This window comes from Mus caroli, unplaced genomic scaffold (genome assembly GCF_978045245.1).
Source record: "Mus caroli unplaced genomic scaffold, Mus_caroli_1 scaffold_2, whole genome shotgun sequence".
Lineage (NCBI taxonomy): Eukaryota > Metazoa > Chordata > Mammalia > Rodentia > Muridae > Mus > Mus caroli.
Window position 1 is genome coordinate 127,685,384 of NW_028227257.1, and position 20,061 is coordinate 127,705,444.

At 40.9% G+C, this 20,061-nt stretch overlaps 1 protein-coding gene across 5 annotated transcripts in view; it reads right to left on the reverse strand.

Annotated features, from left to right (window-relative positions):
* Fmnl2 (formin like 2) overlaps window positions 1-20,061 on the reverse strand; it is a 278,573-nt gene that overhangs the window by 46,366 nt on the left and 212,146 nt on the right. For all 5 annotated transcript variants that reach the window (XM_085834913.1, XM_085834909.1, XM_085834912.1 and 2 more), the window contains 3 exons: window positions 17,436-17,544; window positions 14,607-14,683; window positions 13,152-13,245 (listed from right to left, as the gene is read on the reverse strand). In XM_085834913.1, the coding sequence (XP_085691039.1) occupies window positions 13,152-13,245; window positions 14,607-14,683; window positions 17,436-17,544 (280 nt within the window). The remainder of the gene's footprint in view (window positions 1-13,151; window positions 13,246-14,606; window positions 14,684-17,435; window positions 17,545-20,061) is intronic.

A 20,061-nucleotide genomic window follows, 5' to 3' on the forward strand; every position in this document is an offset into this window, starting at 1 on the left:
GGAAGGGGGAGAAGAGAAGGGATAAGTGCATGCAAATGCCCTGTAGAGGTCCTAAAAGGGGTTGAAAGTCCTTGGAGCTGGAGTAACAGTTGTTTGTGAGCCACCCAATATGGGTAGTGGGAATTGAATTAGGGTTCTCAGAGCAGCAAGCTCTCCTAAGCACCAGGCATCTCTCTAGCCTTCTAAGCGGTGTCTCAAAAGTATAGTGTTTATCAGAATACTGAGATCTTTGGGTATGATGCCTGAGGATGTCCTTTAGGGACTTGGTTTGCTACTCTGTGAACTTCTCCTAGGACTATTTGATCTTACCTGAGTGTCACTCTCATTAGTGAATCAAAGGCATCAGATTGCCAAATCTCTCTTTTAACTCTTGGCATTCTCTGATTTGGAAGGATTTACCCTTCTAAACTGTGTTATCAGTGTCACAGTGGATGCTGCTTCTTCTAATTTACTGCAGGCCTGTATGATCAACAGAGCATTTGTCACCATCTACTCAGGAGATCAGGGAGCTTTTCTCAACCTAACTTAGCCTCAGGCCCTTACCATTATCATCCTCCTAACACAAGCATCCTCATCAACTGCCAAGCGAGTGACATCAGCCTTCCTTTGGGAAGATGTGCTGATAAACAGATGGGGAAGCAACATGTATACTGCCTGTATTTCTAACCCTCTCTTTCCAGCACCTTGACCTACACTCTCTGGAGGGGTCAGAAGGATGGGAGGCAGACTGTGGTGTGTGGTAGATCGCTAGACCTCAGCCTTTATGGAGCATCAAAGGAACCAGTGTGCCTTTAGTGAACTTTTTTTCTTTTTAATTATTCTTGTCGATTTATGTATCCACAGGAGTTTGCCTATGTGAGTAGTACCCAGGAAGGCCAGAAGAGAGCACTGAGTGCCATTAGAATTGGAGTTACACGTGGTTATGAGCTTCCATGCAGTTGCTGGAAACGGAAGCCTACGTACTCTGCTATAAGAGCAGCAGGTGCTCTTTATCACTTAGACACTGCCTCCCTCACAACCCCTGCATCCATGTGATTTTAAAATGATGCCTGCCACTGACACCTCCATCACAATTGAAGTGCTGAGTTAGACTCTCCAGAGGCAAGTGTTTTCCAAAGGCACAATTCCCTACTGGAGACTCCACTCTTTCTTCTAGTGGGGTCACACAGTGTTCCTCATTCTTCAGCAACATTTTTTTAGGGCAGTTACAAATAAATGATAAGTAGTGATCAGAATCCTGTAAACTCTGCTCTTCAGCTTTGTAAACATTAACCGTGTTAAGGCTCAGGTCCCTAAGAGTGAGAGCGATTTGCCTGCTTTCTCCAGGGTCACTCCAGGTCCAGGAAGCTCCACTGAAGATTCGCTTCAGACTCTTGTCTGATGCTACCTGATGGTTTCTTTCTAGAACCATAAATGATGGAATTGGATGAATATAGGAAACATCTGAATTCCAGAATTTACAATATAGGAGATATCTAAATTCCTGACCACATTCTGTAAAATGGGGAGATATTTTTTCCCAATTAGCCATGGATTCTTACTTACATTGTCAGTCTCTGTTCCTGAAACTTTCTCCACCAAATCAAGTTCTTTTCTTTTCTTTTCTTTTCTTTTCTTTAATAATCCAGTTCAAAAGACACCTCCTTTCTCATTGGATCACTATGAATTGATTGGTCTACCATGAATTTTAATAGTAATTTAAAACCATCCCAAGAGTCTATCTTATCTGTAGCCTTTCCTATTATGTTTGCTCTGTAGTAGGAAAATATAGGAACATATATGCAAAGTGCCTGGAGTATAAGAGCATGTCCTGGGAGACTGTATACAAACCCAGAGGGAAGTGGATTAGAATGAGGGCAGGCCCACTTACGCTGAGGCCTCCTCTTCACACCTTACTCACACTTGGGAATTAGCAATACGCATTAGCCTGGGGGCATTAACTGAATATATAATGAAATGTTTGTGCAGAAAACATTCTAGTATTTTCTCTACTTTAAACCATACATATAAAATTCATATACAAGACAGATTTATTGATACTTATGATATGAGAGAAGATGGAATAGAATCAACAACTGTGTGCATGTCTTTTTTCCAAATATTAATATTCATTATTATGAAAGAAACCATAAAACAAAATCCTTACATATTTACTATGGACTTCACATATAAACATGTTTACGTTTTACAAATGTTTCAGTTCCAACTGAAATTTAAGCTTGACTCTTGGAAAGTCAAGTTCAATAAGTACCTAGAATTTGGAGTTAAATTATAATAAGGAGTTGAAACTAAGTAATATTCTGTACATTTGCAAACTGTCTCTCTTACTGTTGATCCTGGTATACATTTACTCTACTATATCCCTTTGCAGCCAGTTCTACCTTTAGCATGTCAAAGAAACGATGTAGAGCACCTACCATGCCTTTTATTATCTGTCAAATGCCTCAGTCCCAATAACCATAATCACCAATAACACTACTCAACAAGTCCCCAGACATTTTCATGTCCTCCAAGTTTGTTTAATAGTTCTTATGGAAAGGGTGGTAAGGACAAATAGTGAACAAAAGATAACCAGGCATCTCTAGGAAAGAAAACTAGATGTATAAACTGTAAGAGATGGTCTAATTCCACAACAGAAACCAACATACACTGACTGATATTACCAGGATAGTCATGGCCAATCTTGCCATTTGTATTTTAGGGTTTAATTGTTATTCATACAGTATTTTTGTGTAATGATGCACATATTAACACACACATATAAATATGTAGAAATGTGATTTATCTTACCCTTCCTCCTAGTTAACATGTCTAAGCATCCCAGAATTATGGTAGAGCTAGGACTGAACCTTACCAGTCAATGTAACTCTTAGCACTAGACTCTCAAACCATTAAAAACAACTGGCGGCTTACAGTTTGGTGACACTTAAAAAAGTCTTTTATTTTCACATGATAGAAAACTACCTGTGAGAATAAATTTGAAAGACAAGGTCTCAGGACGGAAATTATATTTTCTTTTGAGGGAAGGTCCCATGCAGTCTAGGCTAGCTGATGGCTCACTCTGAAGCTTCAAATGGCTTGCTTCCATTTCCCAAGTGCTAGAATTATAGGTATGCACTGCCATATCCAGCAACAAGAAAAGGTTTGCTTTGTTTGGTTGGTTTGGTTTTATTGGTTTTTTTTAGTAAACACTTCTCTTTTTAAAAAGGTTTATTTATTATGTATACAATGTTCTGCCTGCATGTATGCCAGTACACCAGAAGAGGGCACCAGACCTCATTTTAAGCATGGTTGTGGGCCACCCAGTATTTGCCAGAAATTGAACTCAACTCCTCTGGAGGTGTGGCCAGGGCTGTTAACTTCTGAGCCATCTCTTCAGCAACAAGACAAAGGTAGTTTTAAAAATATTTACCATACAAATCAGTGTAGAATGAAGAAGTGAGGGGGTGGGCACAGAAGAAAGCAAGGTGGCCCTAAAACAGATATTTAACGTGACCCTGCATAAATCTGTGCTGGACATGACTACCAAATTCTGATGAGGGGCTGAAAACCCCCATTTTTCATGTTTCCCAGAGTGGATACTACCAAAGCTACAATAGCTTGGACTTTTTTTTCCCTATTCAGATTTATTTATTTTTTTATTTTTTTATTAAGTATTTTCCTCAATTACATTTCCAATGCTATTCCAAAAGTCCCCCATACCCTCCCCCCCACTCCCCTACCCACCCATTCCCACTTTTTGGCCCTGGCGTTCCCCTGTACTGGGGCATATAAAGTTTGCAAGTCCAATGGGCCTCTCTTTCCAGTGATGGCTGACTAGGCCATCTTTTGATACATATGCAGCTAGAGTCAAGAGCTCCGGGGTACTGGTTAGTTCATAATGTTGTTCCCCCTATAGGGTTGCAGACCCCTTTAGCTCCTTGGGTATTAATATCACACACACACACACACACACACACACACACACACACACACATGGCTTTGGAATCATGAGGACTGTGTGTGTTATTAGCCATGTCCCTTTTCACGATCACTCCCCACTTTTTCTTCTTGGGCTCAAGTAATCATATATGTGTGTATGTACATATATAGACACAAACATGTGTGTGTATGTATGTATGTATAATAAACTCACACATGCCACTGTTCTCCTGTTCTTTAAAACCTCAGAACACACAAATGTCAATGAGTCAGTTCTGAAGGAAAGTTCCAGGCTTGAAGACCAGCGCCCAAGCCTATATGAGACACTGCACGTCTCCAGCAGAACTCGGCTCTCGCGGCTTCTCTCAGGGCAGTCTTTCAAGAATATAAAATGAGGACACATGTGCCAACTGCTTCACAGTTGCCAGAGGGCATGGGTTTAGAAGGGCTATTTTTCTGTGAATAAAAATACAAAGGAGGCAACACCCTGCTTTTTAAGTGGCTGCTCTATTAAGAAAATGAAGCTCCTCTTTGTATAGACTCATAGTCAGGCTGGGAAGGGGTCTGCATTAAAGTCGGGATGATCAAAAGTGCCTCCATCACTGCAAGCCAGCCAGGTCACTTGGTAACTGGCTGTGCCTCTGAGTACCTTGATCCTCTCTGCTTTCTCTTTTCTCTTTAATTATTTTTCCTTTCATTCCCCCAGACACACAGAGAACGAAGGTCCTGCAGACTTTAGCGTGAATTCAAACAGTGGCTGGCTATCAGTGTAGGAAGAGACCAAGGATCCCGAAACATCAGTGGTGGATACTGGAACAAGCCACAGAGGCCAACTCACACCTGGCCCCATCAGAGTGATCTCATGCTGGGTCCACTGCCAAGGGGCTTTTTATTCATTTCTTTACTAGTGGAGGCTGACTAAAGACCCAGTGACTGGGGAGCACATTTCTTTTGCTGCCCCCTCACGTTGAGGTTTTGAAAACATGAGGATTGAGTGTCATTAGTCGCGCCCCTTTCATGAGCACTCCGCACTCTCTCTTCTCAGGCATGGAGCAACTTCACCAAAAGACAATCTTAATATGAAATGGCATTCTTAATTCTCTTTACCTGTATGTTGGCAAATTATGTATTCCTTGCACTAGGGAACCCATGTCCCCACCTTGGTACTGTTACCGTATGTCGTACAAGGTACTTAATGGGCTTGAATAAGTAAGTGAAGGAGTTTGAGGTCAGGAGATTATTTGAATTGATAGGATGTTGTATAGAGGTTCCTTAAATAAAGGAAGCCAAAGAATCCGAAAATCAGATAACAGAGAAAGAAAGAGGCAGGTACTATGAACCAAGGAATACAGAAGGAAAAAGCAAAGTGACAAGGTTTCCTCTGGACTTTGTAGAATACCACTACATTGGCTGTTTTGTACTTTGATATGTAGAACCATAAGATACAAAAACAAACAAACAAACAAAAACACAAAGGGTATTTTAAAGTCTGTACCCATCTATTGCAGTAACTATCACCTGAGGCGGGCATAGAGGGTGCCTGAGACAAGAAATGTTAAGCTCAAGGCCAGCCTGGAATACCTAATAAGTTGGAGGCCATGTGTGAAAATTAATGATAATAATCAACAATGGTGATGATACCTAACTGATTCTTATTTATCTTAAATTCAGGCCCCATTTACCTCACTTTTCTTCTGTACCATCTTCCTTAAACACAGTCAGTCAGACAGACACACACACACACACACACAAACTTGACTTGGTCAGCTTTCCATCTTCTTGCCTAGAATCCCATTTACCTTTTGAGAGCCTAGAATTTCAACGGTCAAATGTATTAGCTTCGTAGAGGCTTTCCTTTTCGGGGGAGACCTACAGTTTACTTTTGAATTTTCAGTGTTCATCAATATCCCTGACAAAGAGCTCGCTTTGCATTTTCAGTGAATAAGTATGGCTCATCCTACAGTCAGCAGGATAGTGGTGTTCACTTCCTCACTAGAGGATGCAGGCACTCATGATCATAACTTGATCATTACCAGGAAATGAACTCAGAACCCTAGGCAATGCTTCCTTTCCTTTCTAGGAAGGCTCTCAAAAACCACTCACTTGGAAGAAGTAGTAATCACCCTTGCATCAATCACCAAGTTTATCAAGCCTTTTATTATAAGGAGATCAAGCATTGTCATGAACAAAGAGGAGAAACAAGTAGAATCTTAGGTAATCCCCTACAGCTGCTAAGCAAATGTGATGCTTGGGACTGAGTGACAACATGCCTGCACCGAGAGATGTCTAGTGAAGCTCAAATACTGGATGTGTTATCAGTGGAAGTGTTTCCAAAGGGGACTGAAATGTGGGGGTAAGCGGGGAGGGGGGGAGCCCCACCCTGAATATGGGTTGTACCATCCAATAAGCTAACGTGAAAAAGAAGTGAAAGAGTTGGAAGAAGCAGCTAGCATGTGCATACTAGCACCATTCTTCCTAAGTATGAATATATTCATACTATAGCTGCTGCTGCCATCCAGATATTACACTCCAGCTTCTTTGAATTTTCAGTGTGGACTCAACACAAACAGTTCTCTAGGGAGCTCTAGACACTAGATGCCCTTTCAGCTATATCTCCACTGAGAGACCCTAGAGACAACAGAAGTGGAGACAGTCTCAGACATCTCAGTATGAACACTGACCCATAGAACCAGAGAGCTTCGTAAACCTACTGCTAGGGTGGTGTGCTATCCATTCACAACCACCACGCAAACAAAACCATTTAGCAGTGTTAATAGCACTTTGCTACCCATACCCAAGAGAACAGAGCAGCCAGAGGTGTCCTGGTAAATTAGATAATCCAGTTCATGGCTAACATAATGGAACACATACAAACTCTAGGACTACGACTCCCATGGCTTGAGAATAGTCTTTGTACTGAATACAAAAGTACTACTCCTTCCATGTTTAAAATATTTAGTACTTCCAGAGTTACTTGGATGGCTCCTGCTACATTTATAGCCCCCATGCCCTCAAATACTGATGAGGTCAATGAAATTAAACTCAGAGGGATTCTGGGAACACATCAAAATGTCTGTTCTTCTTCCTGTCCAGTTTGGACCACTGTGAATAACACTTGACAGGCTTTCTTAAATCAAGTTAATAATGCATAGTACGAGTGCTTTCAGTTGCCCAGTAGCTAAACCACATCAGCCGTCTTAGGAAAATTTCTAGCATGTGGAGGAGGGACAAGGGCTACTGCCAAAAGCCTTCTATACAAGAGAGCTGGTGGCCTTGAGTGACTCATTTTAGAGGGCTTGTGTGTCTATACTGGAAGTTCAGAAGTGGGGAGGCGTTAGGGTGTTTACTAACCTAACTACAGCTTTTTGCCCTAAACCAGATGTTACCAGTATAAAAGCAGTTGGAGACAGTTGTAACTGATCTGGAATCCTGAGGGTTTTCAGGGATACCTTCCAGCATCCTGGGAGACTTGATGGCTCAAAACCCTCACGGTTTTATCAGTGGTGTTACCGTAGGCTGTTCTATTGTAGTATTCTATTCTTGGATACTTCTGCTATGACACCAAATGGAAACTTTCTTTGGTATATTTTGGAGTACCTTTTAAAAGTAGAGCAATTTCTCAACTATTCCCAAGATAAAAGGGGGGATGAAAGGAGGAAGGGTAAGGAAAAAGAGAAGAGGGTCTAGGTTGAAAACTTGTAGGAGTTGAACTAGAACCTCTCTGAATCTACAGCAAGGGCTGGTCAAGGCCCTTCACAGTTTGCAGGACTTTATGAGCCCATGGATTTCTAGGCAAGGTCAGTGATGTTTGGGAGAAAAGAACACCAAACAGCTGAGAGAGCACCTCTCAAGGATGAATGTGTAGGCTATTCGTGGGCTAGCCACACCAGCAATGCCTCCCAACATCTAAGGCTAGCCACACCAGCAATGCCTCCCAACATCTAAGGCTAGCCACACCAGCAATGCCTCCCAACATCTAAGGCTAGCCACACCAGCAATGCCTGCCCATGTCTAAGGCTAGCCATACCAGCAATGCCTGTCCATGTCTAAGGCTAGCCACACCAGGAATGCCTGGCCATCTCTAAGGCTGGTCTTTAGGCTTCTTGTCCTGTCTTTGTCTCCTGTCCTCCTTCATCTACCTTCTCTTTGGTATGTTAGAATCTGTTTCTTACAAAAAAGACGCTGAACTAATATGAACACCAAAAGTATTTCTGAAATTCCAAAAGTATTTTTTTCCTATCTCACAGACTCAATGCTCAAAAAAAAAAAAATATGGAGCCATGCAACTAAGACAGAACTTCAAGAAGATGGCTACATGTCTTTCATGTGGATAAAGGAAACAGTGAGGAGAAACAGATGGCCCCTATTCTCACCCTGGTCCTCATTTCAGGGGCATACATTTTCATGAGGGAACACTTCCACACCAAACCAGATGTGTTGATTTCTTTTACTTAATTGTACTTAGAGCAAAGAATTTGCAGAGTGCCATGTTGGCTATTAATGAGCTAACCTTCAACTAGTCACACCCTTGCTATAGATACAAGTTACAAGCAGCCATAAGACATTGTATCACTGAAACTCACCATCATACACATGTGCTTGCTCAGTAATGCTGGCCTTAGACCCTACTTCATCACAATAAGCCAGTGGCTCTTTTTTTTCTCTTTAAAGATTTATTTATTATTATAAATAAGTACACTGTTGCTGTCTTCAGACACACCAGAAGAGGGCATCAGATCTCATTACGGGTGGTTGTGAACCACCATGAGGTTGCTAGGATTTGAACTCAGGACCTTCAGAAGAACAGTCAGTGCTCTTAACTGTTGAGCCATCTCACCAGCCTAAGCCGGTAGTTCTTGATCTTCCTAATGCTACAACACTTTAATACAGTTCCTCATGTTGTGGTGACCCCCACCCCCACCCCCACCCCAAGCATAAAATTATGTTTGTTGCTACTGCATAACTTATGATTTTGCTATAGTTATGAATCACACTGTAAATATTTTTAGAGATAGTAGATTGCCAACAGCGTCTCAACCCACAGGTCAAGGAAAACTGCAATCAGCAATATCCTATAAAATTGGGTTAATATCCTTCAAATTTCATTAACTTGTATATTCTCTATTCCTAAGCAACAACTTTAGATGTGAAGGTAAGACTCTTTTGAAAACAAAATGAGGACAAGCAAGATGTTTGGTAAAAAATGCTTGAAACTCAAGCCTGATAACTGAGGTCAATCACAGGAAGCTGAAATAGAAGGAAAGAATCAGCTCCCATAGTCTGTCCTCCACCCTCACACCTCCACCATGATGTGAGCATTGCTTTGATGTCTCCACCCACCCTCACCCTCACTCTTCTGATCTGGCTCTCCTACACACTCACAGTAATAATAATAATAATAATAATAATAATAATAATAATAATAATAAAAACTTAAAAAGAACAGAGCAGTGACCTGTGGTGACTGAATCTAGGCTTTGTGTGTGCTAATCACGTGTTCTGCCATCGAGCCACTTATCACCATTATTTATTTTTTTTTTCTATCACTATTCCCTTTGGAAACCATAGGACTCTTGTTAATTTAAACTGAAAGGTTATATGAGAGTATATAAAATAAAAATTATACTGCTAAAATTATGAAAATGTTTCCTGTTATACTATGTTGTTACTAACATCAAATAATATCTAATATTGTTAGTAGTAACAATTTCAAAGTTTTGATAAAAATAAATCACAGTTTTGCAGTATTGACATAAGTCTAATATAGCACGAAAACAGATTTTCTTTTTTTTTAAGATTTATTTATTTATTTACTTTATGTATATGAATACACAGATACACTAGAAGAGGGCATCGAATCCCATTACAGATGGTTATAAGCCACCATGTGGTTGCTGGGAATTGAACTCAGGACCTTTGGAAGAACAGTCAGTGCTTTTAACCACTGAGCCATCTCTCCAGCCCCAGATTTTCTTTAAAAAAAAAAGAGAGAGAGAGAGAGCACTATTGCTGGTATTTTTTAACATTAACTAAACCATGAGAAAAGATGTAATCAAACTGCCAAAAAAACATTTTTGCTTCATTTTACGCTCATATTAACCTGTACAGGTCATATTAGACAGGATAATCATATTGACTCAAGAAAGAGAAGGCATAGTTCCCGCTACAGAACAAAGGTGAGTAGTCTCTGTGTGGCATGGTGCTCTCAACCATAGTGGCCCTGTGAATGTTATCCACCAACTGAAACCCTGTCCTGCATCCTGCAACAGAGACGTGATGTTTTACAAAGCATTAGCCCCTAGCTCCACAGAAGCCTGAAGGCTTCAGTGATAGCTCTGGCTTAAAAAAAAAAAAAAAAAAAAAAAACTAACGAAAACTCCCTTTACTGTGACATATAAGAAAACGTCTGACTCACAGAAAAATATTAGAGAAAGAGAGGAACTTAAGGACCACTACGCTGAATAGAACTCTATTTTGACCCAAAGCTCCAGGCAAATGTGGAATAGAGAAGAGATTCCAGAAACAGCTGGTTTTGTTGCAGCTTTAAACACATACAGGTCATAATTCCACTTTCAACACTACCTGGAGTTTTCTTCAAATAAGCATGTGATATCCCCTAAAATGCTAAAACATACACAATTCTGACACAGAAATTCTTGACACGGAAGATCTGACTCAATTCTACCATGTAGCTGTATCTTCTGTGCTTAAGTATGAGAAGATAAAACCAGAGCATCTCCTATAAGGCAGGATTAAAGTCAGATCCCATAAAGTTTTTTTAAAGATTTATTTATATATTTTGTGTATATGAGTACACTGTAGCTGTCTTCAGACACACCAGAAAAGGGCATCGGATTCCATTACAGATGGTTGTGAGCCACCATGTAGTTGTTGGGAATTGAACTCAGGAACTCCGAAAGAGCAGTCAGTGCTTTGAACCACTGAGCCATCTCTCTAGCTCCTGATAGTTTTTAATACATAATTTGACTTAGAGTATAATCAGATAGTTATTAAAGTTATATTCCAGAACATTATAGCTATGGTCATGAATACATTTGTGGTAAATATTTTCTTCGGTGTAGACAGGACTTGGCATGTGATATTCTCAGTATGAGATTGAAACAGCATGTGATATTTTCAAGCATGGGCTCATTTAAGGATTTGGGAATTATATCAGCAAACATATGCTATTTATCTTGCACTTTAAAATCATCCCCCCAATATGCCCCCTTATTTGCAGATGTAAAATGTGCATGTATTTATACATGATATATAGACTCACAGATAAGCATTTACACATTCTTACATTTAAAGTTCATTTGTTTTGGAAGCCACATGTGAACATAAAGATCCCCTGTTATTCATCAGCCTTTGAGAACTCAGGTATGACTTCACTACCACTGAGGCTGACGAGATTCACACCTTGCTGCTCACAGGTTAAGAGCTCCCAGCCCTGACAGGCTCACAGCACCCCTCCTTCCCTCCCTCCTTCTCCCTCTCCAGTAGGGAGGACAGCTATGATGTCCCTTATTTCCCTACTTAAAGTGGTCCAAGATGTGGGACATAGACACTAGGAGTACAGAGGCAGGAGAGTCATAGACTCTCCTGTCAGCACAGACTTCAATGTAGCTTCATAGACATTCAGAATTAGGAAGACAAATGCTGACCCTAGCTTACCCACTGAGCTGTGCACGTGTCTCACAGGTATGGCAGCTAGATTCATTTGTAAAATGAAGCCCTCAAAGATGGTATGTGACAGATTTTGCACTGAGGCATAGCTGGTGCTTGACATTCTTCTCTAGACTTTCAGTAAAGATGGCAGAGCACTTGGAAGCCCCTCAGGAAACCACATCTTAAATCAGCCTGGCTTTACCAAAACAAAACCAAAAACCTCAAACAACAACAATCCTGCCTCAAAAACAAACAAACAAACAAATAAAAACAAAAAAATAACAAGAAAAAACTAAGCAAACAAAAATACCACAGCTTGGCTTGAAGATTGATTGTTGATTGATTGATTGACTGGCTGAGACCTGATCTTTGGACATTGCCCTGGCTGTCCTGGATCTCACAATACAGAACAGACTGCCCTGGAACTCAGAGAGATCCACCAACTTCTGTTTCCAAGTGTTGGGATTAAAGGCATGCTAGCTTGAGTCTTAATCCAGACATATTTGGAATTAAACAGTACTACCAAGGCTAAGGTTGACTGAGGGTCCTATCAGGACCTGGGGCTCTGAGTGCCTTCAACATTCTCCCAGAGTTGTTTGTAATTTTGCTACTTAAAGCAGTCTGAGATTCAGGGCATAGGCACTAAAATATAGAGGCAGTCTTCTTGGCCACAGCACTCCCCACTATCCAAAGGAAAACTGGTTACTTCCTTAGTAGAGATGTCTTGATACGTTCATGGCTACCTGACTTGTATAAGATTATCTATGCTCAATGGCCTTGGTTGTTCAGATCACTCTTCCCTCCCACACGAGCAGGAAAGTGAACCTAGAATTTTGTACGTGCTAGGCAAATGTCATACCACCAACCACTGATACCACTGAACCAGTTCTCCAGCCCTCAGTCTCTATTTCAACCACATATATCCATTGTTGTTGTTGGTTTAGTGTTTTTCAGGTTGGGGAACATGTACCTCAGACTAATTTGGAACTCACTATGTAGCCAAATTATCATTTTATATCCACTCTACCCCAGATGTCTTGTCCCAGTGCTGGGATTCCAGGTCTGTGTGTGTGTGTGTGTGTGTTTATAATAGCACCTGTCCATTAAGATTACAAAATCTGTCCATTAAGATTACAAAATAGGGATGTCCCTATTTGACAGATTTGATGGGTTTTTACATAGATAGCATCCAGCAAAGGAATGAAAATCAATAGGATTTAGGAGAAGTAACTATAATAAAAGAGTTTTTAAAGCTTACTGGAATTTACACTGTAAAAACTTTAACTCAATATATGTACATCAAAGCCTGTTTGCCCAACGACAGCTCCCATACTCAAAAGGGAAATGAATACTGCAAAGTTTTAACATAGGAGAGAAATGAGATACCCAAAGAAAGCTTCCTCCAGCCACATAAACTAAAATCACTGCTTCCCTCTCAGTAATGCCTCGGGAAAATTAGCTACTTATGCTCCCTTAGCCCTAGGATCAATGACAACGTGGATCATTCTATTCAAAGATGTGAGACGTTTGTGAACTCTTATCAAAACTACGCATCCTACCTCCTTGAAGTTATCAAAAGCTGATAAAATTATTTCATGCCCGCCTCTGACAAGACAAACGGCTGCCAACAGCTCCAAGACAAGAGCTTTTGTTCTGTCAAAACAAGAAGGGGAAAGAAAAACATAAATCACTGAAGGAGACGTAATGAGTTGGCTGCTCCTTCCAGGATGAGCACTTGAGGAACAGAGCGTTGGCCTGCGTGTTCATTAAACTCTAGGTAACTGAGGAATAGCAAGCACATCCTGAAATCTCCCTAAATATGCCTTCTGCAGGGAATGGGGAAGGTGTATATGGTGGTCACTGTTAACTGTTAATCATATAACATGGCAAAATTAAAAACCAACTGGAATTAATGTTTTTCCTTTCTCCTGCAGAAACAAAGCCATGAAAATCCCACATGACAAGTGTCTACTATTTCTTCTTATGCAGGAGACCGGAAAAGTACCAGGTTACAGCTGTACTCATAGAAAAATATTTTCTCTGACTCAACAAAATAAAGTTGCATCTGAAATCATTTTGGAAGACGCAGCTACAGATGAATTCAAAGTCTGCAAATAAAATGTGAACAAAGAAACAGTATTCTTTCCTCATCACGAGACAACTTTAGTATCTCGTCTTCATTCTAGAATAAAAACTGCCGACCTCCTTAACAAAGACAGTTCTGATATCTACAATGTCAACTGTCTAAAGAAAAATGAATAATGGCTTCCCTGTGGTGAAGGCAGGAACCAGGACACATGACTATTTTGAATTTTTGTAAACTACAAAAGCAAGTACAAAACCAAAATATGCAATGTGTATACAGTAATTCACAATTTATATTCCCTTCTCAATTTAAAAAAATCCAATTTATCCTCAGTTTTTTTTAAAAGACAAATTAATAGTTTTTAGACAATTCAGTTCTTAACAATGTATTTGAAGGAGAGTTACACAACTAAAATGCAGAATCACCAGAAGACAAAATACTTTACAACATACAAATGGTAGAAGAATTGCAATATATGATTCTGGTCTTGGCGATACACATGCACACAGTTAAATTTGTGTTTGTGCTTCTTTTTCTGTTCATAACTAAGCTACATGTGTCAAGATAACAAGAAACATAAATAAGGGTCCAGTGGGTTGCTTGGCTTTCACTCAGCTGGCGTAGCTAAAGCCTTGTCAAGATTCTCCTGGTCCCCATGCCTGGGGGAACTGGCAACCCAGTCCTGCCCACCACAGTTTTCAGTAGAGCTGTGGAGAACCGGGTCACCCATGGATTGAAAGGTAAAAGAGAAGACTGGGAGCTGTCCCGAGTACTCAATTCTGCTCTGGACATAAAAGTAACCAGGTAAAAGGGAAAATTCTAAGCAGGGTTATAGCCAGATTTGCTTGAGGAAGACACTCTTGGAAGGTTTTTCAGTTCTCTGCTTTCCTGCTAAGATTTAGACTTGAACATTACAAAAGATGCTTACCTGGGATTCTTGTTGTTCAGACTTAGTGCAATCTCATTGACGGCGTGTGGATGAGACATGACCATGTTGAAGCCATACTGAAATGTGGAAGGGAAGAGCAAAGCATTATAACCAAAGTTTCAGTGTTAACTAAAACACAACACAGGGCTGGCAGTATAGCGCAGTGCAAGTCAGTCTCCCATGACTGAAACCCTAGCTCCAATCTCCAGCACTGCCAATCTCCACGGATAATCCTACTTCATGGAATTCATGTCATCAATAAAGGCAACTGGGCCCCTAGCACATGGGTGTCAGAACACGCGTCTCTTCCAAATTTTTCAGAAACAGTGCCATCCATCATCAAAGGTACTTTGAGCAAGAGCGTCTCTTCACTGTTTATGAATGAAGTATGCGTTTTTCTTTATTAAACTGGTGAAAAGACCACTCTAGGGACTCAAAAGTTGTATATGCATTGAATCACTTTGAAGATGAAAGAAAATCAAGCCCTGGTTGAATTTCTAAGATCCACCCAAGTCAGTTTTACTCTGCATTTCAAAGTCAAAGCTCTGAAATCTGAAGTTTTCAAGCATCCAGGATGATTCCACGAAGCAGAGAGTGTTGACCATTCCCAGCTTCTACTCCACCTCCCACCATTACCACCACCCCAGGCAATGGCCATTTTGATGCACACTTCCCCATAACTCCATACAAACTAGCTAGTCCGCAACACGAATCTGGAGCTAACTACTGTTTTTTTTTAAACACACACACACACAGCTTTGCTCTTCTTCCTCTCACACTGAGATAATACATGCTACCAACAGACAAGCAAAAAATAAAAAGACTTAAAAAAAAGAAAACAAACAAACAAACAAACAAAAACCAGATTCCTAAGGGTCAGCATGTGCCGCACAGGAAGGCACTATCTCCCAAACCCGAACTCTCAGTCAGTCAGTCTGCCCAGTGACCAGGGTATCTCCTCTCAGAGATAAACAGGTCTGTGCTCCAATCTGAGGAATCCTAGACCTCACTCCCCCTCACCTACTTTACAATGTCATAGGAGCCAGTACAGTGACAGCACTTTGGGGGTGCAAGCAAGAGGAGCAGTTTGAAGAGTTCACAGCCAGCCTGGTCTACCGGAGACCCTGCCTCAAAAAGACAAAGTATGTGAAACGTTCTGAATGTTCTGCGGGTCTATTTGTCTTTCTCTACTGATTTATCACCATTAGCATAAATATAGCGTGCAGCAAAACCCTAGCTTGGCAGGACGGTCAGTTTTCAGCTTCACTTTCCCGTTTGGAGGCTATCCTTTACAACAGCAAAGTCCCCTCAAATAGGCAAGGTCTAGAGCTTTCTTTCCTCTCACTGTGTGTTCTGAAAGCCACTCCTATTCAGCCTTTCACCTCCCACCCCTGAAGCTGTTCTTGGCAGGATCACCACGGACATGCACTTAGCTAAACCCTTGGGCTGAGCCTCATTCATCTTGCATGACTTAGCAGAAGCATCAGACACAGCTTGCAGCACTTCCTCTGGCTGGCTTCTGCCCTCTTGGCTATTTTTCAGTCTTTCTTCTTCTTGGCTTTTCTTTCTCCGACATTTAAGTGGAGTGCCTTATGGGCTCATATTAAGAAACTCCTCTCTACCAACTAAGCCCAGTATCATGGTTTCTGATACTATTTTTATGCTATCTATCTGTCTATCTATTTATTTATCAAATATCTATCTTCTATCCACACCACCCACTCTATTCAGACTGGCTTAATTGAGTACCCACTTCAGATCAGTATTTGGATTCCAAAATAGATGTCTCAATTAAAGTCTACCAAACGGACTTCCTAGTGATCTGTCAGACCTGCTGTTCCTGCAACTTCATCTTAGAGACCCAGGATGGACTGCTGGTACCATCTCTATTTCTCACCTTCTCCCTCAATACACAACCAAATGCTGTGGCCCTTACCATCCATCCAAAGAGATCCAGAACTTGACCACTTTTCTTATCTTTCCTCCTATAATTCTGAACCATACCAGCACCCAAAACTTATCAAAGTTAATGCTGGTCACTTCCAAAACAGTCTATCTCCCCTTGCCTCTGCACCCAAAGTCAAATGCTGAACAGAAGTCATAAGGATCCATCCCAGTAAAGAGGATGCCACATTACACGGTCAGAATGCCCTGTTTTCTATTTGTAACAATGCCATGTCTTTCAGTGGCTCATAAGATTCTATATAATCCCTGTTATTTCTGCTTTTTACCTTCATTCTCATCAATCCTTTTGCCCCAGCCAACTCGACTCCCCTTACTGCTTCAGGGCCCTGGCACTTGCCTTCCCCTCTGCCTAGAATCTTCTTTCTCTAAAAGCCCTTCCCTCTATCCACAGTTCACTTCTCATAAATACTACCTCCTTTAGTGACACTGTCCTAACAGCCAATCTCGGGGATGAATACACACACGCACGCACGCACGCACGCACGCAAACACAAACATGTATATATGGCACTTCTATCCCTATTTTTGATTCTGATTTTTGGTACTATTTAGTAGTAATAATTCAAAGCCTTCCTGGATTAGAACCTTGTACAACTCACTGGCCATGTACTATGGAGGATATTGCTTAACTCTCAGTTTACTCAGAAACAAAATGGGGGAGTAACACTACCAGCCTCACAGGGATGTGGGCTCTCCAGAATTTACAGGCATAAAACCCTGAGAAGAGCACAGGGCAGGCGACTGGCTTTGGTTTTATTTGTCATCGCTATGATCTGAAATGCTACGTGTACATGTTATTAATGCAGATTACACCAGAGTCTTTTACAGGATTGAAGCAAACATACTTGATAATCCAACACATACCTGGTAATTCATGATGGCTCGTAAACACATGATACAAACGTGAACATCATCCTTCTTACTCACTAATCTTGAATTTTTCAGGGTTCTTCTGCTTGGCAAAGTATTATATCTGAAAACAAAAGAGGGGGTGGGTAACTTTTATAAAATGACAGACTCCAGTGTGCATGCACAAAGCACAGCCACTTAAAGAGATGCATGTTGTTTTCTACTGTTACAAGCACCTAGGTAAAACACCCACACCCAAAACACCCAACACCAACCACTCCAGAGGGCAAAGCCCCCATGGTTCTGTGAGCCGGTCACAGTCTTTCCAGGCCATCCATCTCACCATTGAATGTAAGTCTTTTCACTTCTTACTTACAACACATAACAAGAGAGAGCATATGAGACCTTGGAGCCATCCCAGTCAGGGATTGCAGGGATTGAGCTGGGTTTGCAGAGGCACACAAATGTAGACTATACCTGCTAATCTAACAACAGATGTGGGATTGAAACTCCACTCAGTCCTTGTTCTCCAACCACTTGACCAGATTTTAACCATTTTCTTCCAGTTGCTGCTCTGAAGAATCTCTGTTTAAAGAGTTTCAACCTACTGGAAATTACACATACTGCCTCCGGCTTCACCTTGAGATATTAGATCCCAGAGTCTTAGTTCTGTACAAATGCCTCCAAACCTAGGACACATGCCTCAGTCTAAGTCTGATATGGCAACTAAAACACAGGAAAGTGGGCTGAAACATCTAAGTTTGTCAGTGTGATGATGAATTTTATCAACCTTACATTACTGGAGTTTTATCTTACCTTGCAAATAGTACACAGCAGACAATGTCATACAATGCATAGAAAGCAGGTAACACACAATGTAGCACACTGCATAGAAAGCAGATAATACTAACAGCTCCAACTGAAGCTTTGCCTCAGAGCAGAAACACAGGACAGGTCACCTCTGGAACGTCAAGCCCATATACAACACATTCGAATTTGTAACTGGGTAGGGGCTGGGGGGAGTCTGAAGGTAGAAGAGGGGATGCTGGGAGTAGGAAAGAGTAAGAAAAAGTTGGAGTTGACCAGGTTTCAAGGATAGTTCCACACATGTGAGGCGAGCAAGCGTAGGAAATAACTTAGCAACCCAGGACCCTTCATGGTTGAGCTGTGCATACACACCCTTCTCTCTGAATGACACACTTAGCAACCTCGGGCCCTAACCTCTATCCAGATGCACCTGAACCTTTCTTTTTTAAATGATGGAAATAAGTCACTGTCCTTACTAACCCCTTGATAATGTCCCACTTCAGCATAGAACTTGCAAAGCCAATTTTCAAAGTGTCCAGTAAATCAGCATGTCATTTTACTAGAACTCTAGCTCGCATGTGACTATTGACACACTTCCTGGGCACCTCAGAGGCTGGGTGGGTTCAGAACTGCCACACAGCCAGCTGACCTAAGCACATATGATCGATCCAGCCTATAGTTAGAGACCAAGTATACTGTCACTGCTTACAACAAGGATTACCACATTGAACTGCTATGTGCAGGAACAAGGGGGAACCTCAAATATGTGTTTTCTGGATCGACTTTTAAAACACATTATTTATTATGGTACACCATGTGCATCTCAATTAAAAAGGTTATAGGACTAACCTGGTTCAGTGGTACCACCCCCCCCCGAAAAAAATACTTTAAAAATATGCATTATATTAAGATTTCCATTTGTAAAAATCAATGAAACTTGTATTTATCAATGGTTTCCCATGCCCTAGTAACTAATCTATTTTTTTCAATCTGTGCATTACCTGGTTCAAACATTCCTTTCCCTGGTTTCTATATAAATCTAGGAATGAGAGGTAACAGTAGAAAATGTGTGTAAAATCATAACATTACAAAGCTATAAAACCCAATAGGACAGCCAATGGCAACCAACCATCGTTGATAATGACTCAGGGTAATTTGTATCATTAACTCTAAAACGTTGTTCACACAGGGAAAAAAAACCTTAGGCTCCAAAAAGTTACGTCACATGGCAAGTATGAGACAGGAGACTGCTCCCAGGTCTCTTCCTCGATTCAGGGTATACTTTGCTAGACCAGTTGCTTCTACAACACAACACTGTTACCTTGTGAAGACTGCAGTTCCAGCTCCTTGAGTCTAGTCCCTTCACATCAGTTAGGACAGGCTGATGATATTCCTGTCAGCAATTAATGTCTTACTACCTGTCCTCAATACTAATGGACGCTTGATTAGGGTATAGTTTTCCTCCAGCATTGCATCAGGGAGTCTCTTGAAAAAGTTGTATCACCGATCACTTTGATAAGCAAGGATTTCTCTGTTTAAATCTTAGACTGATACATTCCATTCTAGGAAATGAAGTTGACATTTGTTTGTTTGTTTGTTTGTTTTAACCTGATGGGGTATTGTACTTGATGCTGTAATCTTCTCATTCTGAATGAATTTCTCCCAGTTAAATAAATGAGACATAAACTACCATTATTTTTTATTTCTGAAAAATACAAAGTTATTTTCAGAATCTGTAAGACAAGATTTTAGAGAATGTCAAGGGTTAATATATTCGTCGGGACATTTATTATCTGTGTGCACATCTCACAGAACTTCATAACTTCATAATTAG